Here is a 25,096-nt window from a genome sequence, read left to right on the forward strand (position 1 = left end):
TTTTGGCCTAGCTCATGAAAAAGGAAGTCCTTTTGTGGCCAGAAGATTCGATTTTTTTGTCATGCTTTATCTTGTTGATGGGAGTACACCCGAGAAGTTTTTTTGTGGGGTTTTTGGAGGATGAGCCCCAATTGGAGACTAAGTTCCTTGACATCCAACAGTGTCGTTTTATTGTAGACCCTAGGCCGTGTATTGTTAATCTCACTTGCATATTGACAATGCATCACCTTAGTTTCAGAATAAGTTAGTCTGATTTATTCACTTGTACTGTGGATTGTCCACAGGATTGTAAGCCTTTGACCCCAAAGAATGGGAGTCTATGATGGTTGTGGACAGATAAGGAACATTGAAGTGGAGGAAAGGGCTGGAAAATGTTATTTTGCATCATGTGCAGAACACAATTGACCAATTCAGGAAAAACTTATCTAAATCAAGGGGCTGAGGTACACAGATTCCACCAAAGAGCAGACAGCCTGGTTATCTGACAGTCTATGGATCAGCCTTTCGTAATTAGTTCTTTCCTCTGATTTCAATTGCTCATCAGAGGAAACCACTCACCTCTTTCAACATGAGCCGATAAGATGGAAAGAACTGTAACTCAACGCTTTTCTTTCTTGGATCGGGTTAAACATTTCTGTGCTGGTCCACTGACCTTTACCCCACTGATGAATTGGAAAAGAACATGAAAGATGGCCAAAAAGCATAAGTATGTTCTGAGAGAGAAATGGGTCTGAATGGAGAATAATAGGTACTGGTAAACCACTAAACCGTACTAAATAGTAAACTGTTATCAATGCCACCATGAAAAAGGGTCAGGGCAGTTATTTTGATGGGCAATGTTTATAATACAATCACAGCTAAACCTGTTTTGCAGTTTTCTTTTAGGAAAATTGTCTTCAAGCAATATATTATTTTCAATTTTGGTTTGGGGGTTAAGCACCATAAGTATTGTCTCCTTTATCTTCCAGTGCATTACAGAACCAACACCACTGAATTAAGATTATTCTAATTAGCATTTAAGGGTATTTCTTGAAAACCACACTGCTACATCACATACAAAACCACCCCCTTCCTTAAATAGATGTTTCTTAAATTGTGGTCCAGATTATTGGAAGAGTGGAGCGGTTAGAAGAAGTAGACTTCTCTAGCGGAGTGTTGTTAACAATCATGTTTCATATTAAGCCTCTGTACTTGCAGCAGTAAAATATTAATTGTACTTTGTTTGAAAGGGAATGAAAAGATACGAAATATAGAATGTCAGGAGTTAGGTTGGAATTGGGTTGACTTGCCCAGAGCCTTAATTAACAAGCTTTATATTGTCCATTTAAAAGGGATTCAAAAGCAGTTAAGGTCCCTGGAGTTAGAATATGTAATTTTTAGTAAATGTAAATCTCTTCTAAAAGCAGTGAACCCCTTTATTTTTTTTAATTGTATCCTATGATGAGAAGGACCTCCAAAACCTGATGGTAACAGCTTTTCAAGATGCATCTAATCCTTTTATTTTCTTTAAAAAAGCATTTACAGCCAATGCACATTAAAACTAATCTGCTTTTATTTATCAGTATCAATTCCATAAATTGATTCAGAGGAAGATTACTCAAATAACGTGGATCTACTTGTTTGATATAAACCAGTCGTGTGTGGAAGTAATCCATGTGTATTCATTCAACAACTATCATATGGATGACCTATCTGTATGCATCTGGAAGGTACATGTCATAGTGGGCAGCATACAATCAGTGCCAGATTTAGGCATACAGTTTAGGGAATACCATCTTTCTTTACACCTCTGTAAGAAATTACTTTGTTTCCTCATTCAGTGCAGAATTTTTTCAATGCCATATTTGTTTAATCTAAAAGTGTTTTAATGTGCAATTTACTGGCCCTAGGGGTAGGTTTAAACAGTATAACAAATTCCCTGATCCATGTCTACAGATCCAACTGTCCTCTGAAAACAGTTACCCTGCAAGACTCTCTACTGTGAATGGTATACTTCACTGGAGCTGGGATGCGTCTCTCGGGATCACAGAGACATTTATATGCTAGTCCACCACTTGTGATGTCTTCCAGTGTAACGTAATACTGTTTTATTTGTTCTACTTTTTTCCTCCTCAATTTTCATAATAGAAGGGGAAAAGAAAACCTGTTCTGCCAGGTCTTGTATTGTCTGCTGGGGACTGATCTAACTGATTCTTCAATTGTAAGCCAGCATTGTTTTACGGAAACAGACCTACCTTTCCAGGCTGCAGATATTACTTCACTGCAGGGCTCTGATCAAAGGCAGTGGCGCTCACGACTGTCTGGCAATCAGCTGGAACCCCCCCAACACATCCACCACCATCACCACCATGCTGCAATTTATAATCTGACTTGGTTCTGCTGCTCTGATGATGATGGTTTTGACAATTTGTACTTTGTTTTTGGGGTATAGGCCTAGTTATTTGTTTTGAGTTGGTCCACTTTAAAAACATTCCAGAATAAATACTATATATACTGATCAGCCATAACATTATGACCACTGACAAGTGAAGTGAATAACACTGATAATCTCTTTATCATGGCACCTGTCAGTGGGTGGGATATATTAGGCAGCAAGTGAACATTTTGTCCTCAAAGTTGATGTGTTGGAAGCAGGAAAAATGGGCAAGCATAAGGATCTGAGCGACTCTGACAAGGGCCAGATTGTGATGGCTAGACGACTGGGTCAGAGCATCTCCAAAACTGCAGCTCTTGTGGGGTGTTCCCGGTCTGCAGTGTTCAGTACCTATCAAAAGTGGTCCAAGGAAGGAAAAGCGGTGAACCGGCGACAGGGTCATGGGCGGCCAAGGCTCATTGATGCACGTGGGGAGCGAAGGCTGGCCCTTGTGGTCCGATCCAACAGACGAGCTACTGTAGCTCAAATTGCTGAAAAAGTGAATGCTGGTTCTGATAGAAAGGTGTCAGAACACAGTGCATCGCAGTTTGTTGCGTATGGGGCTGCGTAGCCGCAGACCAGTCAGGGTGCCCATGCTGACCCCTGTCCACTGCCGAAAGCACCTACAATGTGCATGTGAGCCTCAGAACTGGACCACGGAGCAATGGAAGAAGGTGGCCTGGTCTGATGAATCACAAGTTCAAGGTGTTGACTTGGCCTCCAAATTCCCCAAATCTCAATCCAATCGAGCATCTGTGGGATGTGCTGGACAAACAAGCCCGATCCATGGAGGCCCCACCTCGCAATTTACAGGACTTAAAGGATCTGCTGCCAACGTCTTGGTGCCAAATACCACAGCACACCTTCAGAGGTCTAGTGGAGTCCATGCCTCGACGGGTCAGCGCTACACAATATTAGGCAGGTGATCATAATGTTATGGCTGATATATACCCACACACACACACACACAATTCATGTTGTCCAAGTGGAATTCTGGAAGAACAAAGCCTTGGATTAGCAATAATCCTAATTTTGTTTTTAAAATCCGCCTAGTTCTGTGTTCCCACCGTCGACAGTAACAGCTAGATGGTGCTATATATCTAATGTGGGCTTTGAACAAGACAATTTGAGTCTAAGGTGCAGTGCCAACCGCGCTGGCTGGAGGCACTGTGGACCTCTTATTGCCAGAGTGAGTGAGCAACTCGCTGCTAGTTTCTGTGTAATCCTGTTTTCAAAGGCAGTCGGTCCGACATGGCGACCCTGAAGCAGCCTTGTTTCGGCACAGGCAACATCTAAACTCTTGATCTAGATCTTCCCACATTACCAGACAGCCGTGACTGCGGGGAAACCTTAAGCAAAACACCCGCTGGAATATACATCCACGCCGGAGAAGATCTCCAGTTTTGCGGCGAGGAAAAAGAAAAGGTAGGAATCCTTTCCATGCAGCCCTATTTCCTTGCCCTGAAAACAAGCTCTAACTTGTTTGAGTGGCAGATTAGTGTTAAGAGTCTTTTTGTGTATTTGGTGACCTTGCTGTTTAAACAGTTATCCACAGGGTGCCCCTTTGTTTTATGTATCCCCCCCTCACGAATAATACAGAACACGCCGCTCCTCCGTGCTTGGTTTCGTCACAGCGAAAGAGAAACATTGTGTCCAGTTTGATGGTGGTATTTTGTGAAGATGCACGTTTTCTGAGCCCAGATGGAAAATGCACGGCAGAGTAAACATTGCTGGGCAGCGCTAGAGGCGACCGATGCACAAAGCAGACGAAGACATTGCCTGGTTTGTGCAAAGAAACAAAAATCTCCATTTGAACTACAGTGTAACATGTTTCTTTTGTGTGTTGGCGGTGCAATGCTCGCTGCGTTGAGTTGTGTGTGTGCAAGGGTTTGCCAATTGAGTTTAGATCTCTGTGCCTCGAAACAAAGATCGGTTTCTAAATGAAGTATTATCCGGCGTATCCCCTGTGCTTTGGATGCATTTTCTCTCTCTCTCTCTCTCTCTCTCTCTCTCTCTCTCTCTCAAGCGGTGTAATTAAGCGCACAGGTTTTTCGTGCCATATGGAACAGTTTAGTTGTGAGGCATACAACCTATTTAACGAATTGATAAAGACAAGTCGTCTCCGGGAGAGCTTATACGGGGAAACTAGTTCAGTGATCTGATTGTGTGCACTAAATAAGTTTGCACTCCCGCATTTGAAATCGGGACGTGTGAGATGAATGAAAGCACGTCCATACCGTGCCCTTGCTGTGGCACATTATCAAAGTTGGCATGAAGTGCGTTGTGGGTTCAGAGCTGTACGTCTGTTTTTCTAGTAACCCATTAACCTATTTCGCTTTGCTAACCTGTAATACATATGCAGAAGTCCGTGCGAGAGAGAGGAGGGTATTTTGCATGTTATTCGTCCCCCCCCCCTAGTTTGGCCTTGAAGTGTGAGCTTTTGTTTGGCTTGGTCGGAGCAGGTAGTGTTGGACTGTGAACAGAGGCTGACAGCTGTTCAAACGCAGCTCTTCTGCTCGGGAGCCTTGCAGCGCAGATTTCCGCAGAGCTGCGGAATCCCAACGCTCCCATTGGTGCAGCCGCGCAGATGTGCGCAGATGTGCGGAAATGTGCGCTAGACGAACGCGAGCTGTGGGAGGGATGGTGCCTGTGTGGGTCAGTGCTGTGAGTGGGGTTGGCTCTCTCGGCTGGGTTTTGCATTTAATCTTTGACCAGGGTTTGGAATTAGAATGGACCCCCTACTGTGTTAAAATAATCCCCCCCCCCCCAAAAAAAAAAAAGATGATTAAATCCCATTTAAACACTGCCTTTAATTGGCGCTGTATTATGTCAAGCTTACAAATCCATCATATTAAATAGAGTGCTATTATTTTTTGTAGGAACAACAATATTTCTAAATAGAGATGACAGAGAGGTGATTGACGTTTTCTGGGGGCTTGATTTCCATCAGATGGCCCTAGTGACCTCACTTTTGGCATTTGCTCTGATTACTCTGTGACCACCCTGAGGCTTATAAGGTGTGTCAGGGGAAAAATGCAAATTGGGAATGCAGTATTGCACACTTAATACCATATTATATGGAAAATGCAAGTAACTGGTTGTAAAATAATGTAAATGACTATCTTATTTATGCCAATGATGGTGTTGACTAGCAAACACTGAATTATTTCCTTGTAAGAGATTAAAGCCTGCATTACAAAAAAATGGGGTTCAATCCCACTGACTAATCAATCTTTTATGTAGCAAACCTCTGCTTTTGCTAGAAACTGGTTCCACAAATCAATCAATCCGGGTTATTTCAATAATCCTAATTCAGTTTTGGAGTTAATTGATTTTAGGGTAAATCTAGGCCTTTTGGGGGAAGGGCTCGACAAATCATCAGCATTCTGAACTAACGAGGCATTTTATTAAATGACAAGATGCAATTAAATAGTGATGGCTGCTAGTGTGCACCCCCACCATTTTCATGTAAAGCTAATGGCTCAGACTGGCCTTTTAGATTAGGAGTTAGTATGGAAAAGGCTGCTTGGATGTTAAATGTGGAGCATTATCAATATCAGTGCATTCCACTTATAATTAATATTGCAGTGTGGTTTGGATTTGACAGTGAGGAACGCATATAAACCAAAATGTTATTTCTGTAAAGTGCACTAAAACTGAGACTTTATTCTGTTACACTCGTCTGTATGACTTTGCCCTGAAATCATTCTTTGTATTTGCAAAAAACCCTTTACAGCCGTAGTGCTCATGGAAATGAACAGGGGGGTGTTGTCAAATTCCTGTCAACATGCTTAGGTGCCACTGGAGCCAGAATCCACTTGCAGGTTAATCTATCGGATTGCATCTTTTCTGTAGTGTTGGTATGTTTAGAATTATACCACTGCCCCCAAGCGATTTCTGAAAGGATAGTACGACTGAAAACAGCCTTCGACTCGGTAAAAAGTGCCTTGAAAATGATTTGTTGCAAGCAGTGTTCGTCATAAGTTGAAAAGCTTGTTTATTCTGTACAGTTTTTAGAATGCTGAATCAAATTAAAACAAAGGGAAGGAAAATGTAAACTGACCGTCCTCAAGGCATCTTTACAGAGACCTATTTGGACTCCCCTCCCATCATATTCTGTTTGTCTATCTGTACACAAAACATTTTTATGAGAATATCGAAAAGGTTTCGGTCTAGGCCAGAAGCTTACTTCTCTGCACTAGCCTTGTTTGTAAATGAATGCCTTGAAATGACTTCTAACGTGAACCAGAAGCTGAAGTTTGAATACCAGCACAAACCTGACTTTTCATAAAGAAGTTTTCAAATTGCACGTTTCATTTAACCTGATATTTTAAGTGCCTAAAAGTGCTCAGTACAGTAAGTGCTGCATATTATTAAGCCACCGCCAATGCACTACACCTACACAACTAACACTTTCAATAACTAAATAAGTGCATGTGAATACTGCCCTGTAACCTGCAGGGATTCCATTAAACCCGGTGTTCTAAAACACCAAGTCTTTTTTTTTTTTTAAATCAAAATGTTCTGCTTTTTGGTGAATCTCAGGCAGTTTTGTCTTCTCTTCAACAGTAGTGTTACCTCCCTTTTTCCAGAGCCAGGTCTCTGCCTTGCCTTGACGCTGTAAAACACCAGGCTTCCACAACCCCAGATAGGGGTTTCGATACAGTAACGTCTCGGATAACTCTATAAAGCACTGGCAGGTGGGAATAAGGTAATCTCCCAGGGTCTTTTTTTCAGCTCCCCTTTCCTTTCTGCTCTCACTTGGGAGGGCTTTTTAACATGAATCACATTATGTACCATTTTGTTTGGTGTGTGTTGGCATACTGTGTGATTAGACGAACAGAGATGCATTGTGTAGCAGTTTCGTTTTTGCCGGGAATTCTAATGGTAATGAGGCATGTTGGTAACAGTCTGGGTCAACAAAGATATGGCTGAAAATTAACAAGTTTAAGCTAGACGGGAGGATACAAAATTATACTAAATTGCTGTGAATGCCCACTCTGTTAGTTGGTCATTTGTGGACGTGTGCACCAGGCTTTCCTGTGAAAGAGGCTGTGTATTTCTGCTTTATAGAGACTTCTGTGTAAGCACAAACCTTCAGCTCATTCATCACTTTTTAAGGTCTCGGGGAATTTCAAGCAAACGCGTTCAAAGTCAGGCAACATAACCAGCCTACAAAGAGCTGTGAAAATGTTCTCATGTACAGTAGGTCTGTTGTGCTCTCTGTTAAGACCAAAGGCTTTTTCTCCGGTGTGCCAGATAAGACACCATGCTCCAAAACCCGTTCATGTTCTGAAAATAGATTGATAAACCAAGATGAGTGCAAATAGGTCAACTTCTCATTCCTCTGTGACTTAGATTTAATCATTGAGCTACAGTCCTTTCGTTGGGCTACTGGGAAGGGACACAGGTAGATTTACTGATTTATGAGCTGCGGGGCCTTCAAAGGGCAAGCGTCTCCCAAAATAATCGGCGCTTTCAGAACAGACTGCCTTTTTTTAAGGCTCTGGTGTCCCTTTGTTGCAAGCCAGTTGAAAGCCGTGAGAATTTCATAGCTGTCTGGGGATGTGTAGTGGCTGAATGAGAGCCCAAGAGGAGATCCACAGAAAACGGTATTGGTGAAGCCGTAGGAACAGCAGCACACTTGATTTCAAGCAGGTCCAATGAAAACAAGATTACAATACCAGTTTTTAATCAATATTCTCCCACGTTCTACCTAAATTTGACTTGTATTGATATATATTTTCTCACAGAAGTGGACCATGGTATTTTAGATTTAGAGGGGTTTGGATCTAGGTTATATTTATTTTGCTCTAAATTAATGCAGATGAAGGACACTATTTACTTTTGTGAGGTTACACTTTTATCCAGGGTTACTCGGATAATCAGCTACAGTGTGGCTGGAAGTAGCCTATTAGGATTCTTTCTTTAAAATGTGTATATCACAGTGTTATGAAATAAAATAATTAGTGGTCTTGTTCTCCATTGAGTAAAACTGTGAACTTTAACTTTGAATTCGTTTTGCCTTCACTGCCTGGCTAAAGAAATGAAAGATGAAACATTTGAGTTATTTACAGTAGTCAAATGGTCATTTGACCTTACCTACAGCATAACTGTCAGCATTTGTATATTTTGTTTGCACTCTTTATCCCCCTCTTACAACTCGCTATGCACACTTGTACAGTGAATGCCTCGGAACAATATTGATTTAGCAATTGTCAAAACCAAAAAATAAAAATGTCCTTGATAGATGTTAAATTGATTGATAGATTGATCTACGACTTAAAAATAGTTATCTATTCTAAGATCAGATAAGAGCACAAGCTTTCGTCACTGAACACCAACAGCATGTTGGGAAGGCTTCTTGTATTCTTCCGCACACACACATCCCATGTTTCTTGAGAGAAAAAAATGATTGGGACCATAATCCATACAGATTGCTACAAACCTCCTACAGGACTCCCACAGGAACACGGTCAGGAATCCATGAGAAGTTTGCACCCCTCATTCTGCTGAATATTTGCATGTCCTGTTGGGATTTGTTTAGTGGCCATCCTGCAGGATGTTTTTTCTCTTTTTTTTTGGGGTGTGTGTGTGGGCTATTTCAATTGACTTAACTTCCAAAATAAACAGATGTGCTTGGGTTTGATTCTCTCATGGCTTTAAAAAGACTTATTTAGACTTGGCTTAGAGGAAACATCCTGCTAGTTGTTCAGGTACTTCTCTGGGGTGGTTCTTTGATGGAGAAAAAGTCTTGCGTCATTGCTGCCATTTGCGCCTCCCTTTCTGGATCCGTTTCTTGGCGACAGCCCAATTTTGGGAATTGTCGGTGAGGCAAGAAATAATAACAATTGTAATTTAATATTGTGGATTTCCATAGGAACCTGTCGCTTTCTGATGAAAGTATAGGTGTGCTGTGTGTCTGCACTTCCACAAACCTGTTCCTCTTGTCCAGGTTTGAGGTTGGTTCAAAAGCAGCAGGCCCTGCCTGTTTTCAGGAAGGTTGTGTCCCAGTGATGTGAAGATTATGTCTTGGGAAATAATAACACCGCCTGTAGCCTTAGACCAGGATTTGCTTTTCTGTTGATTTCAGAAATTCCGAATTCAGGCAAGGAGTGGCCTTATTACTTCAGCAATGAAAACTGGCAATGCTTTCTTTCCAGGAGTTTTAGTTTTATTATTATTTTGTACACAGCGTAAGACATTAGTGTAGTCTAGCATTGAATTGCCACGTCCTTTGCTTTACAGAGGCCTGGTATTCAAATTAGCCAGAACAATCTTGAGCATTTCAATTGCAATTTAAGGCAGACTAATAGATTAACCACGCTTTATGGAAAAGTGGGAGCTTTTATTAGTAAGCATGAATCCGCTGGGAGTTTGAAAGTCGTGTAATGGATAAGTAGTTGTACAGTGACATTCCTTAATTTTTTTGCCACATTTTAGTGAAAGTGTTTTGATTTATTGAATTATGACTGATGAGGCATACATTAACTTTAGTGGTTTCCAAGCATTAGCAAGTTTATCTTCTCGGACAGCTTTGGGGCGTTTGTGCCATTTGAATTTTCTCTGTAGAAATTTGTTTTTATTTTGGAGAAAATGTTCCTGTTTTGGAGGAAGCGTTACCATCACTAATAAGTTTAATTTTCTGAATTGCTGATTGGGTACAGAGGCCTAGCAGAATGTAAGGGTGGCCTATTCCATAATTGCATGTCTATTATCTCAGTAATTTGTTTCACCAGCATTAATTACAGTGCTTCCTTGCTTTATGTTATTGTAGTTCCACATCTGGAGGAATAAGCAATTACATAAAATGAGCACAATTGTAATTTAATTTATCAAATTCCAAACAGCAGGCATTAATATTTCAGCATCTGTCTTCATTTCAGAGGATACCTCAGAGAACAGGCTTTCACTGAGTTTCGTTTCAGCCTATAGTTGTGTATACTCTTTAGGTAGGCAAATATTGGGCCTTTATTTAAAAAGCAAACGGTGACAAAGTGGAGACATACAGATGAGGATTAAGTTGACCATAATCTTTTTTTTCCTACTCATGTTACATCAACCTTCTTTTGGCTCACTTTTGAACCAAAATAAAATTGAAAATTGGTATTCATTAATAAAATCTATTGATAAAATGCAATAAACCTTTTAATGCATCTGTTAAAAGAGAAGGGAGGAAGCTACAAATGAACAAATAACCCTCCCTAAGATGTGAGTCACTGTAAGCTGTAAGTCTGTTCTATCAAAGCTCAGGGTGTCTTGGTGTTGCATTTTCCAAGCATGCATATTTCACGTTTTGTTTCGATTTTTTGCTGCTGATTTCTTATTTTTCCTTTTAATGGGCAGATTATGAAAATCCAAACTTATCCTTTGCTTTTACATTAAAGAAAAGCAAGACTGAACACCCCAGATCTCGGCCTGACATTAACTGTCTTATTAATGATAGACATTATGGGGTGAATGGGAATGACATCAATCATACATGCCTTTAACACCATTGTTATTAATAATAGTCACACAGACGGATGGCTTTTCCATCCGATCCTTTTGTGCTTCTTTTTAGGAAGGTGTTAATGTTGAAAGCTGGGAAAAGTGGTCACTAGAGACAAGTCAAGGCTGTTCAGGTGGATTTTGCTGTTACATTGAGCTGTGTGTTGGACTGGATTTGTGTGGTGAAGAATCTGCCAGTGTGTAGCAGAGACTATGCTCTCTGCTTGAGTGATATGATCTGAGAAACACACTGAGGACTTGCTTATTAGAGGAGTGTTGCATCAACTTATGAGGCTTATTATGGAATACAGACACAGTTGGTGTGTTTTACTGACCGTTTATAACATGCTTTCATGTCCAAGTTTAACATACAAATGATGCATGTTTATTTTACAGCAGTCAAGGAACTGGAAAATAGGAAGTTTACACAGAGCAAATAATGGGCTGTGCGATAAAGATTCTGCAAGCTTTCTATTTATTTGCTATTCGCTTGAGTGTAGCTTATTTAGTTTGTGGAAACCTCTCTGGTATATACTTGTAGAAGTGCTTTTTGATTTAATAGGATGAAGAGTACAGATGTAGATAATATCACTTTTCAACTGACTATTTTATTGGTTCTGGCATAACAATTATACTAGATCACTTGGGGGTTTAGCATTTTGTTCTATTACAGATTCAGCCTTTGGGTAGAAAATTGGTCTTAAAATATACTTTTAAAATACAGCACATCACAAGTTACCTTGCATTGCTACATCAACAGCAGTAAAAAACGTAATCGGTCCTGGAGGACTAATGGAAGCAGATTGAATGCTGCATTCATTGCATGCATTTCAGATATAGTACAATACTTCAGTTTGTAACAGGGGTTGTTTTTCTTCACAGTACATTCTGTTGGAGAGCTTGATTCACTGCTGGCTGTGGAGTTGTCAATCACTTGTCTGAATCACAGCGATGGTGTGCGTATGATTGAAAATCACTCCAGGTTATGAAGCAGGTGTAATTATTGCACAGGAATGCACTTGCTCCCTGTGTTCTCTCTCATGTTACGGGTGTTGCTGCCGATCTCCGCTCGAGGGAGGCTCAGTGTGGGAGTATGGTGGGGGTCAGGAGATTAACCCCTTAAGCCCAGTTTCAGTTGTTCAGGTTTGGCAGATTTTCGTCTAATTCTTTGGGTTTAAAAAAAATAATAAAAAAATCCTAACCTTTGTTAGATTTCTGTTCACGTCATTGTTAAAATTCAACATAAAATACTGAATCTCTTCCAACACTTTGCAAATAGCTATAACGGTAGACAAGGGGAGTTGTGCTCGTCTGGTTTTGTGTTTGATATACCATGTTGAATCCAAATGTTTCTGCTTTGCTTCTTATTGTTTTTATAAGTATAGTCCACAAATGAACAAAGGATTCAGTCTGGTATCCTATTTGCCTCTCCCACTGTGTTTATCTGAACTGCTAGTGACTTCATTCTGTCAAGCCTCCATCCCAGAGAGAACCGAAATAGGGCATTTATGCAGAAACCACAGCGTGCTTTGTCTGCCCATGTTTTTCTCTTTCAAAAGATCAACTAGCTCTGCATAAGGTTAATGCCCTGCAGAAGATAGTATTGGGCTAAGGCTTGTCTGATTGTAGATAAAATGAATTTAGGAGTCTACATTGACGTGTTGTTCCTTACGTTGAAATTCTTTTAACCCTTTCCTGCTGAGATGAGAGTTAGTAAATGGGACCTTTTGAAGTGTGATTTGATGAAAAACATTTGTGAAAAAACAAACAAGCTATAAACCCTCTTGCACAATATCTGAGAATAAATATAAATAGTGTGACCTGTAAGAGAGAGCAGATGCTCTCAATAAACACAAGTGGTTTAACTTTCAAATTTTCTAGCCAAGTGCTTGGTTATGTCATTGAACCGAAGTTTGACTTCATTAGTCAAGATTAACATGCCCTTAGGGCATACGTTGAAAGCTCCTATGAATCCTGATGGATTGGAGCACTCTTTTGTACCTCGGTTGCACACCATTGAAGTGGGTTGTGCAGACATTGTGTGGGTAAGAAGTTGTCGCCAGTTCTTTCCAGTCCCTCAGTTTTTAATTGAAGGTTTCGTATTGGATTCTGGCTTTCAAGAGCCACAGCTGTCTGATATACCTAAGCACCTTTGGCAACAGGTTGATCTAAAATGAAAGGAACATGAAGGCTAGGTGTGGTGCGATCTGAGAGGCACTTCAGTAGATTGATGGTATTAAATATGTGGGAATTAGACTCTGCTTTATAATAAAGTGAAATATGCACTAATAAACTGTGATGAAATAGAACTTTCCTCACTATTGAACTTGTGTGGTGATTATATTAAATTATGATTTTTAACATGCCGTACCACAATGTAAATAACTGTTAAACCTTATTAACTTTATCACTGTTGCTTTATTTCCTATGTTCAGAGGTCAATACCCAGTATCTGATGATTATAGCCTTCTTCTACAGCTGCCTGAGATTCATAAGTCTCTACTGCAGTCTTTCTGGTGTCTTTATGCTTGAATGTTTAGTTTAAAATGTTTTAGCCATTACAGCTCTTTCCTTTTCATTTTGGTGCCGGTCTTGAGTTACACTGGACTGGTTGTTATGAAATGGTAACCGTTCAAACTCGTGGAGGTTCTGCTGAATGACATCATGGCAGTGGAATGTATAGTAAACAATATAAGGGATTGTTGGCACACCAGATACCCTTAGGAGCACTGCTATTCCGAACTGTTAATGACAGATCTAGTTGCGTTTTAATGCCAGATGTTTCTGTCTACTCATTGTGGTCATTTCTTTATTTTAATTTGCCAGTCTGCCTAACTCACAGAGTATTGATGGCTGAAGGTGTCTTTCAGGGAAATTGAATTTCGCAGGTCTCAACTAGCCCAGTGTGAATTCCTGAAGCTAAACAGAGGCGTAGATTCCTACCTGTAAATCGAGAGAATAATGCTTGTGTCATGCATCACTGACCCTTAACTTCTATGTCAGTCAGCTCATTAAGAGAAGATTAAATAAAAACAAGAATAATATGCCACATAGGTGCTAAATTATTATTTTTGATTCAGATACACTGAGTGTATACGATTTTATTTTTTAAGTTTCAACAGAGCTGTGAATGTGCCCGAGTAGATATTATAACCACTTTGAACTGTTTATAGTATGCATTCTTGAGGATATGACAGGAACTTTGTCTGTGTTTGCAGGCATATTCATGACATTGTCTGACCATCCCCACACAGCTGTTGAAGATAAAAATATGTATACAAATAAAAAAGTTTCAACCATTTCTTTATTGCATTTTGGTCGCTAAAGGAGAGTACTTCATGACTTCAAGTCTCCGACTGGCAGTGAAAGATATACTAATGGTTCAATTTAGTTCAGTCAATTTACAATCTTTATTTATATGCTCCCTATGGCAATTGGAAACCATAGTGACGTCTCCTCCGAGTTTAAACGCCAGTCTGGGAATTGTTACTTTGCCTCCTGATGAAGTTGTTTTGAACTCTGTTCCAGTGCCCGATGAGCAGCTGCTTTGGCCTGCTGTACATCAGATCTTATTTTTAAGGCCTGGTTTGGGGGTTTTACTGGGTGCTCTTTGATACAGCATGTAAGTCTTTCCACAGGTTCTCTCATAGGAGTCTCTCGTCTTGTCTGTGTTGGAACCCAACACTTGCCCGGCCCCATGGGTTTCTAGTGGGCTCTTGGCTTTTTTTTTTTTTTTTCAATTCCCATGGCAACAGCCTCCTGTAAGTAGGCCATCAGTGTTACAGCATGTTGTCTATTGAGTTTGCTAATTCATTATCGCTTCTCTGTACCTTGAAATCGTAGACAAATTAGGGTAACAAATTAGCAAGAATTATGTAATTATATCTCCCACTGGCTGAACTGAATCTCGTAAAGAATGCAGACAGTGTTTTTCGCAGTTTTGGTTTCCGAGAACCAAATATTATGGTTAAGTGTTGAACTTGGATCACACAGCCTCCCCTCCTTTTCCTCAGGCCCTAACAAGGTTTGTGTGTACAGGGCGCAGTTCTTACCAATTTATGTTGAATGATAATTGCGCCACATTGCCACATCCTTCTGAGCATTTTATATGCTCGACTGGGTTCCTTGTCTGTTGGTGGAACAGCCAATGTTTTCTGTGCGTTTCACTTTATCGTCACTCAATGCTGCTCTCTTGAACAAACTGAGTTTCGTTTGATGCCTGCGACTTTATTTCAATGTATACATAACCAGGTACACCATTGCTCTTTCAATAAACAGTGAGAGAATTTTTGTTTCTTATTTTAATGAATGTCTTTTGGCAGAAGAAATAACAAAACGGACAATTTTGCTAGTTTTGAAATTGCATTCCATCTCAGATCTGCAGTTTGCTCACGTTGATAAAATGATGCTTAGTTTTTCAAGAAAGCTATAAAGACTGGATCAGATCTGTTCCCAGTTGTTTTTGTAAGTGTTTATGCTGCTGTATCCTTGCCCCTGGCTCACCTTGAATCTTTTGCACATGTAGAGAGATCAGAGAGGCTGCTGAGACTGTGAGGATGGGGGACCCGGAGTCGAGACCGACTGCTGGCCAGCGGCTGGGCGCTCAGGAGAGCATGGGCATCAGCACCCTGGAGCCCGGGCAGAGACCGCCCAGCATGCCACCAGGAAGACACGTTTCCATCAAGGTGCAAATGCTGGACGAAACGGAGGAAGTGTTTGAGGTGTCGGTAAGTTCCCTACTAGTTTGCTTCAGCTGGGCTTGATGACAGTGAACATTCTGCAGATGTCTGCCCCCGGCCCTGCACGGCACTCGAAGCTCCGGGGTGTCTGTCTCGGTGTTATTGCAATAATTATTTTCATAAGGTTTAACTGTCTGTCTTGGTTTCAGCAGAGGCTTCCAAAGAAAGTTGGTGCATTTGATGTTAGTCCTTGTTAATGGCAGCTTGATCTTCAAAAAACGACTTTTGATTGTTTTTTTTTTAATCAGTGCACAGTGTTCCAAGACTAAATTAAACATTAGTTTTTTTTGTAATATGCAAAATAATTGGCATTCTCAAGGTTGCTTACTGACTTTTCTCAGAAATGTTTCCAAATGTATGTTCTCTTTGTGAATTCTTAAACAGATATCGGCCTAAATCACTTCTGAGATTCCTGTTCTGTTCCTTCTTGTCTTTTGTAGATTTTCCTCGGAAAGGGGGGGATTTGGTTTAAACGGCAGGCTGTTGTTATGGGTTACTTGGTGGCATGGCAACCTAATTAAACTTCAAGGTGCTCATTGCATGAATGGGCCTAAACAATGATTGGATTCTAATTGTGTCAAATAGTGGTACCCTGGCTAGAATTGTATTATTTCCTGGCTTCAGTACATGGGAAAGGACTTAACTTTTTTTCCCCTTCTTTTCTTTTCAACCTAAAAGTAGCTTTGTTGGAGAATCTTCCAAATAAAAAGTAGGTTGCTTTGAAAATGGGCGTGTGGAAACCTGACAGTTTCTTGTTTGTATATTGTGACACGCTATTTACAAGTCACCTGTTCACTGGAATCCATGCAAGTCATTACACACACACACACACACACACACAGACTGTTCTGGCTAGTAAGGTCAATGCTGTCTAGTAATTAGCAGCAAGTAAAGTAGGGCTGGCGATCCGCAGATAGCTCTATGTCGCACCCATATGTCACAAGCTAGTGGAAAATGCAAGGTGTGAGCACCATGCCTGCTGGGCGTGCTGTGCCTTGGAGACCTCTTGACCTCATACCAGATGGTCCATCCACAGATCGGCAGCCCACCTCGGAGTCTGCGCATGGAGCGTCGCCCTTGTAGCTCAACCAGAGAGAACCTTATCTGAACCCCATGTGCAATCGTGTACGAAGCAAATGTAGGTAGGAAAGTAAGAAAGAGCAGCAGTGACGGATTACCCTGGGGAGAAATTAAGCAAAAGTAAGCCAGGCAAAACGAGGCAGCGTGCGACACGAGCTCTGCTTCTGTGTGCAGTTCTTCTAGGCAGACCGTTCAATTAAAGAAATGTACCGTGATAAAAATCTGCTGCTCTCGTGAACAGAAGTTTCAGCATGCAGAGTGGGAAATTTGTGCATCGCTTATTAAGCTGCGCTTGGCTTTGTCCCTTGCATGTTAAGTAGTCCTCGGGGGAGGAGGAGAGCAGTTTAAAAATAAATAAATAAAAGAGCAGTTTTTAATATTCAGTTTACACTATGCAAGACTCATTATGTACAGTTATCCATTTGTAAAACAATTAGTCTTTGATCATATGGTTTATTTGTCACATATGGTTACCTGAGCAAGCTTTTATTTAGATTTATCCTGCTGCACAAATAATCCATTTTCTTTTCGAGTATGTCAATATGATTAACAGACATTCTCCACTTAACAATGTGTTTTTTAACGCCTTTCATGTGTCAAGATGGGTGTTTTGTGTTATTTCAATTTACACTTACATTTTTTTTTTTATTGAAGATTAGTATTCTTCCAGTTCCAGTATTCTTCTGACTGCCCTAGAAGATGCCTGGGGCCTTTTTTTTTTTTCCTGTTTTGTTTCTCCCCTCAGTTCTCTGTTTAGCTGATAATCCTGGTCTCCTTTACATAGAGAGAGTAAACATATAGATGTCTCATTGACAGTTGCAGTTTTAAAGGGAGAAAGAGATTGTCAAGAAAGTGAAGGGTCCTAAAAATGGCACCCAAAAAATAAATAAATTGAAATCATGTCAGAAGTGCAAAGTGGGGGCACGATGTATGGTAACAGTGAACAAGAAACTAGTTTCTGAGGGAGAATGGGTTTTCAGAGTAGTGGCAAGGGAACAGTAAGTAGGTTGTGAGTTTTCGGTTTACAAGAGCGAAGGGTGCGGGGCAAAAGAGGCTCATGTCTGCTTGGTTTTAGAGGAGGAATGAGCCGTGGCTTTATGATCCCAGTGAGGAGGTTAAAGGACCGCCTGACAATCTCTACATTGTTTCGTCGGCCCCGAGAGGATTCCAAGGAGGTAAAGGCACAGGGCATCATTTGTGGTTTGGGTGCAATCCTCGTGACGCCCATCTCTGTAATTGGATCCAGATTGTGCTCCTGTTCTCTAAAATATACATGGCGGTTGAATTCTGATCCACAGCAGCCCTTACATTATTAATTTTATCTACCGTGTTGGAGTTATTTATTCTCTGACTAGCTGACAATGTTAAATACATTTTGCAGTGACCTCGTGTTTTTCATACATAAAAAGTTATAGCTCATTAAATGTATTGTTAGAATCCTCTTTTGGTGGTTGGGAAAGGGTTAAATGACTATCACATACCCTGGCATGTTTATGCTTGACAATTTGTAGCTGTTGTGGTAATCCTGTGCTGAACACTACTGGGAAAGAAAATGAAATGGTAGTCTATGACTGTTCCGGCCTTTTGTGTTTCCTATTGTCAAAGAGGATTGACCCTAAAACGGGACAATCCGGTTTCTCCTCCTTATGAACATAATGAAAAGAAGAAAAAGAACATTTGCAGTCTGATTTTTTTATTATTTTTTATTTTTATTTTTTAAGATTAAAATGTACACAATGAGAGAGAGAGGGTTCATAAATATATTTTTAAATAGATATGTGGTCTGTCATGTGTCATGTACCGTGAAATCATTTTGTCCTTGCTTTATAAGTATCCGGGGTTTGCAGGGTGGTCAATGTAGCAGCACTTAAATCTGGGGAGCTTGTGTTTCTGAACAGCCCCAAGCATCCTTTAAACTCTTCCCCTGGAGGATCATCCTGATCATTTTCAGAACCGTGTCTTTCACATTCCAGTCCGTTGCTTCTTCAGAGGGGTGGAATGTCTCCCACGCTTTGGTCAACGTCAAATAAATTGGTTGTGTTTTTAGTTTTTGTGATTCTGCTCTAAATTTAGCTTGCACTTAATTCAAATTTATCCTACCATTGATTTCAATTAAGCACCTTCCTTCACTGGCTTGTAACACTCCTGGTGATACCTATTTTTGCATAACTCTGATTTCTTCAATATAGTATAATTAGAAAATACTCTGAGTATTTAACTATAAAGCCTGCAGTTGATGTTGTTTACATAAGTGATACACATGCCTAGGTAAGGTGCAAACAAACACGGAAACAAACCAAGTGCAGATTAAATTATTCAAAATGGAAACCAGTACGCTCACACACTTCCCAATTTAGCTTTGGATGTGTAAGGATGACCTAGAACTTACCTTCCATTACATGGTGCAATTCTTTGTTCTTTTGTAAGCCTTAAAGGTGTTTATGCGGCTGTCTGTTCAAGCTAAATTGGAGATCAAAGTGGAGTGTAACTCCAGCCGAGCTATTGCCACTGCTAGGTGGATATCTAATATTCAGGGGGGCGAGATGGTCCTGCAGGAAACTCGGTACAAAAATAAAGAATTGTAAATAACTAGTCTTTGAAATGGAACTGTGGGGAAAGTAATCCTACTATGTAAAAGATGGTACTTCAGTTAAGGGTGAACAAAGCTTACATTTTAAAGACTTTATTTGCTTGACTTAGTCTTGTTGGTTTTCCTGTGATCAGTTTGCTGTGCCCTGATCAAATGGCCATTGTGGTCACCTGGAAAGTCAGTTATGTTATGGTCCATCTAAAAGCAGAGACTCAAGATTCCATATTTGTATGTATACATTAGTATTGGAAACATGGTCCTGGAGAAATGCATGGTCTGTAGTTTCCAATCCAAGACCTTGATTTATATTTTATTGACACATTTATTGGGCTTAATTGGTCACGATTAAAATCAGTGACATGTATTAAGGTAATGATGATCTGCCTGGGTAATTATAAATGCACATAGCTCCGAATAATTCTTGCGTAGTAATTTATAAAGGTTAGATTTGCATATATATTTTAAAAAAGGTTTACATGTACTGCCTTAGGTATGTAATAGACCTTATATACAGCTCTGGAAAAAAGAGACCACTCCAAGTTCAGAAATCAATGTTAAGTGGTCTCTTAATTTTTTCTTTTGTATTTTAAGTAGTGCAGAAAAGCATGTCATCAGCATGTTCCCATCTATTATTTTTCAAGATGCTCTAAACTTGAAGTTTCCGGATAAGTCATCTTTTGCTTCCCTGTTCATTGGAAGGCACAAGGTGTGGCATTGTGACAGGTGACACCAAACTGGAAGTGTCTGCTTTATCAAAATACTCTCACTGCTGAGGATGTTCATGCAGAGCGAGAGAGAGAGGATTGGAAGACGGTAGAACACAGACTTCCTAATATAGAAGCCAAATGAGGCTTTCAAGTATAGTTGAGGATGTTTGTGAAAACGGTCAGTGAGGGGGTCAATGTCGTTTACTTAGAAGATGTATTGGGTCCATTGTCCGCTTCAGTGGTTTAAGCTCTGTTCACACAGTTTACTGAGAAGGGAGACGCAAGCAAACAAACGCACAAACAAACAAATGCAAAGCTTCCGGTCAAGTTCCAGGAGTATAGGCTGCTGCGTCTGTGGGTTGCTTGCAGAATCCTGATAGACTGTTGTTTGTGCTAAATCTCATCAGACTCAGTGGCTATTTGCAGACCAGTGTAGTCACCAATTTATTATAAGGGACAAATCTTCACTTGAGTGCCCTCACCTCTGAAAAGGAGACCCATTTAAAAACACTGACTGAACTCTGTCATGGGTAATTTTGTTATCAACCCTGTTGGGTGAATAGGGAGCAATTCAGTTTTTTGGACTAGCCTATGTGAGTAAATTTAAATCCATTGCAAGCTCCTCATTTATTATCGTAGCATAATTAAGACACATTATTCCTTAATCCCATTTGATGTTCATATTGAAAAGCGAAAGACATACTATAATTAAAATGATACCGAACACAGGTGGGGAATGCAGTGCAAGCTCTTGAGGTAAAACAATAATTAATGATTAAATTAGTGTTTTTCATGTTGTCGGTGGCTATGTTTTAATTACTCTTGCATTATCTTTCCCTTCCCTGCTAAAAAGTTTTTCCATGGTAGACCGTTTTACTGAATAGTAGATGTCTAGATTCGAAGAAAACATGATGGTGGTTTTCCAAATAATGTATTCTGGGTGTGTGTAATGCATTAAAATTTAGTATTTATCAGTGTATGAAGGCTAAACAGGAAACCAGGATTACATTTTAATGATTCAAATGCATTCTCTCTAAGTGTTTGTAATATAATTGCATTTCCCTAAGCAGGCAACATTAAACATGAATTGCTCAGGAGAACTCGTTAGCTGAAGTCATGGGTTTCTATTCAAGGGGATTTGGCCTTGTAGATCAATAAAGATGAAGACGGGGGTTGGGTTAGTGATTGATTGGTTTTATGTGTTGATTTTGTTGTGCAACTGTTACAAAAGCATGCCAGTCCGGATTTGGCTTCATACTCATTCATATGAATATTCAGATTTTCAAATTCACAGAATAACGCTTTTGGTATAATGAAGCGGAAACCTCTGCAATCTGTCATTTGGATACAAATTTGTGCTAAAAACTTACACTGGTGAAAGCAGAAAGCCAGACATTGGTTCATAAATCTTTCCCTGTGTGCACCATTTTCACCTCTCACTTAGAGCATTTAGTGATTTATTTATAATGTGGAAGTACTTAGAGAAATATGCATTAAAATTGGGTTTTGTAAATCTGCCCTATATAGGTTTCAAAGATATTTAAAGTGCTGCGAAGTTCAGAGAGCATTATTATAGAAAATCGTCAATCTTCTCGTACTCTGTTTTTGATAGATTTGTAGAGTAACTGTACTTATGTTAACCTAATCTATTTCTGCTACCACTTTACTCCTGATGTGAAATTAGGTCATAGAAATGTTATCCTCTTTCGTTGCCACACATTGGTATGTTTTAAAGGTTTGATTGGTCAAGTAATGCCAAATAACCCCTAAAGAAGGTGAAAGTATTGACCCATATTTCCTTTCTCCAAGCATTTTACAGCTCTATTTGAGAAGGTTCCTATCTTGAAATTGGGTGGTTTCAGCTTAAGTTATAGTTCTTTCTAACATTCTTCCCATGATCACATAACCTCGGGGATCTTTTTCACTTTGGGATAGTCTTTATATTTCTCTCAAAACATTCACTCTGTGGAGTCTTGAAAATAAATCTGTTTCACATGTTTCAGGCCAAAACTCTTGTTCTCTGTCTCTATCTTGGAAAACAGGCCTATTTTTAGAATTGTGAGGGCTGTGAATCTTGTCTCTCTATCTGCCACGTTGACATTACTTTGAAACCAGACGCTACAAAGCAAATTCAGAGCTTTGCCCCTGAAGCAGCAAGTGTCCTCTAAAAGCTAGTAAAAGGGCTCTGGCATTTTCCTATCTTGTCACTTGCCTCTCGTGTTTACTCGTGCCATGGGAACTTGGTGTTAACTAGGCATTCGTAATCCTGTGTGTATCAATAAAAATGCATTATAACTGTCTTGGGTAGGGCTAAAATAATCGAGGTTTATTCTGACTTTTGCAAGAGTAAGTTACTGATAAGAACTTGAAAGATTGTGCAGGGAAGAATGGAAATCAGTGCAGCCCAGTTTACTCTGAGGTTTTGTGCAAGACTGTTGATTAGATTAGTTATGTGCTAATTAAGCTAAAACACTGGTCTGCATTGAAGTCCAGCAGTGGAAGGAAGTGCCAAGATTGCCTGCCCTATTCTTAGGTACATAGTTTAACAATGTCTCCACAAATAGAGAGCTCTTCTTGTAGAGCATTGCAGGGATCTATAATCTGGCCTCTTTGCTTGTTTAAGAATGCAATGTGTCTGTCTTTCAGTCTGAAGAGGAAGATCATATTTAAATTTATGACATTTGAATGGGTATAACTATACATATCTCTTCAATGGTACTTGAAATCCATTTTTGTTTGGTGCAGAATATGTATTTTTACCATGGCTGATAATGCACCAATGTGTTTTTCATTTGATGAATGTAGCAGATTTTTATATTATGCAGGATATTTATTAGGCTCTTGCTCTTCAGTAAGAGAGATTTTTTAAAAGCAATCTTACTAAATGAAAAGGGTTTTTATTTAGTCACTCTGCTTAATGATCTCAAGATTGATTTATTACCTTCGAAAGGGAGTTATTTTAAGACTTCAGCTTTGAAGTGCTGTACCTGTAAAGCAATGTCTTTGTTAGTGTCATAGTCGCAAAAAGACTCTGCTTTTCTCTTCAGAATAGCTTTTTCTCTGACCTGTTGTCTTCTGATTTTTCTTTTTCTTTCACACACCGAGAAGGGCAGATCAGTGAATTACGTTTAATCTTTCAGTAACACAGAAAGGGGGGGAGGGGACAGTGTCTCAAAATCTTATCATATTGGTCTGAAGCCAACTGTTTATCGTGAGCATTAACCCCAGATAAGTACTCCTACTGTTAGAGATTCATTTCCATTTTGTAATGCATTTATTTTTCCTCTCCTTGTAATCTGGTTCATCCTTCAGAACTCCTCAACAATCAAACCATAGTGTTGGAAGTATTTTACTGTTATTCTGGCGTTGTTTTTATACACATCACCCACATTATTAGAACAGTGTTTGGTTTAATTTTCATGGGCTCCCATTTTCAGACCGCAAGCAGTCTTTCTTTTCTGCAGGATAATTGAAAAATACAATTAATAATAATCAAATATTGGCAAGTGTTTGAAACGGTATACCAAAGATGGGTGTTCTGCTATGGTTTCTTTCTAGGCTGGGTGGTACTCCTTTATCACTGAATTTTGAGAGCTACTTTCCGTGACGACACGCCTTGGGCGGCAGCGTGGAACCCATAATTGTAGTTCACCCCCCAACTCTTAAATTGACTGTGCATGATGGGTCATTAGATATGGCGATTGAAGATGAAGGCAGTGCAAGGCCAGAAGGAACTGTTTACAAAATGTGCTTGAAGCAATCGTTTGTCTGCCATTTCCAAATTAAACAATTTTGCTGGACATGTCATCTGTGATCAACATCAGTCTTGAATCTCTCTTCACTACCATGTTAAAGTTGGAATGAGAGGCGTGGATGCCCCTCACAAATTCTGAACCGTTTCAAATTTGAAGTATGTTTACAATATCTTTTTTTTTCCTGATTTCATTAAAATCTCTGACTGGTACTACTTACTTTGTTTGAATTGTTTTATATGTGTCTTCCCCCTTAGATGATCTTTGTCCTGAAATTATTTGTAATCATGTAACCCAATAAAACTGTAAACTGAAATTCTGACACACTGACATTTAAACACTTTTTTTCTCTATTACAGGCTTGATTGTAGCAGAATATTCTAATCAAACATTAGTATGGCCTGTCCTGTGAAAGTGGTCTTATCTCTGGTGCTGTACATGTCCCCCGTCCCACAATTTATTTGATGTGACTTCGATGCATATATTTCCCGGTTTTGTTTGTGTGCATTATTCATGATTTATCCATTTTGTGTTTTCTCTGCCTGCAAAAGGTGAAAGATGTGCAGCGTTCTGGCAGTTGATGTTTCAATCTGTTATGCAAAGAAACTTGAATAAAAGCAATTATTTAATTCTGGAGCTTGACGGTCAAAAGGCCTAAAAGGGGAGAAAAGATTCACCAGTAGTTTACAATTTTCGAAGCTCTGAAACGCACTGGGACAATTTTCAAAAGAGGCAATAAATGTTTAATTTTTTTTTTTTTTTTTAAGCAGCTTACACTATGTATTAACAGGCAAGTTTTACTTAAATAGAAGCATATCAAATTCCATAATAAATCATAAAGTAACTGTAAATAATTCCACTTTTAAACTCGTACAAAAAATCCTAAACATCTGTCTTGTGGAGTTAATGGGAGGACTTAAATAACTTGTACAGTTGGAATGGAAATTAAATCGCGATCAGATCTGTCAGAAAAAGCTTCCTATTTGTATCTGGAACTTTATTAAACTTGGAAGAAAAATATAAATATCCAATCCATATAAGTGGTTGCAGATTTGTTCAGTAATAATACATTTCTTGTTAGGGTTAGTTATAGTTCAAGAGTGCTTTCAGACGGTAATTGTTGTGGCATTAAAGCATTAGTCACAGCAGGGAATGAGGGGGGAGAGATCAAAATGGCACTTTAATACACTTTATAATAAAATGCTGGAAGCACATTACCTTCACTTACCAAGCCAGTATGCACTTTGGTTCTCTACCCAGGATGAGGAGGCAAAGTATTTGTTAAAAAATTTAACTTTTTTTCCTCTTTTCTTTTAGATTGAAAT

The 25,096-nt window shown here is 39.6% G+C and overlaps 1 protein-coding gene across 3 annotated transcripts in view; it reads left to right on the forward strand.

Annotated features, from left to right (window-relative positions):
- The first annotated feature begins 3,616 nt into the window (after nt 1–3,616).
- Nucleotides 3,617–25,096, forward strand: part of farp1 (FERM, RhoGEF (ARHGEF) and pleckstrin domain protein 1 (chondrocyte-derived)) — a 101,927-nt gene continuing 80,447 nt past the window's right edge. Inside the window, exons 1-2 of one of the 3 annotated variants that reach the window (XM_066706737.1) lie at nt 3,617–3,838; nt 15,429–15,630. In XM_066706737.1, the coding sequence (XP_066562834.1) occupies nt 15,460–15,630 (171 nt within the window). In that variant the 5' untranslated portion in view covers nt 3,617–3,838; nt 15,429–15,459. Of the gene's footprint in view, nt 3,839–4,077; nt 4,196–15,428; nt 15,631–25,096 lie in introns of those variants that run through there. The other 2 variants (XM_066706739.1, XM_066706738.1) reach the window with 2 other exon arrangements.

The sequence above is a fragment of the Amia ocellicauda genome, chromosome 6, assembly GCF_036373705.1.
Source record: "Amia ocellicauda isolate fAmiCal2 chromosome 6, fAmiCal2.hap1, whole genome shotgun sequence".
In the NCBI taxonomy this organism is placed as follows: Eukaryota; Metazoa; Chordata; class Actinopteri; order Amiiformes; family Amiidae; genus Amia; species Amia ocellicauda.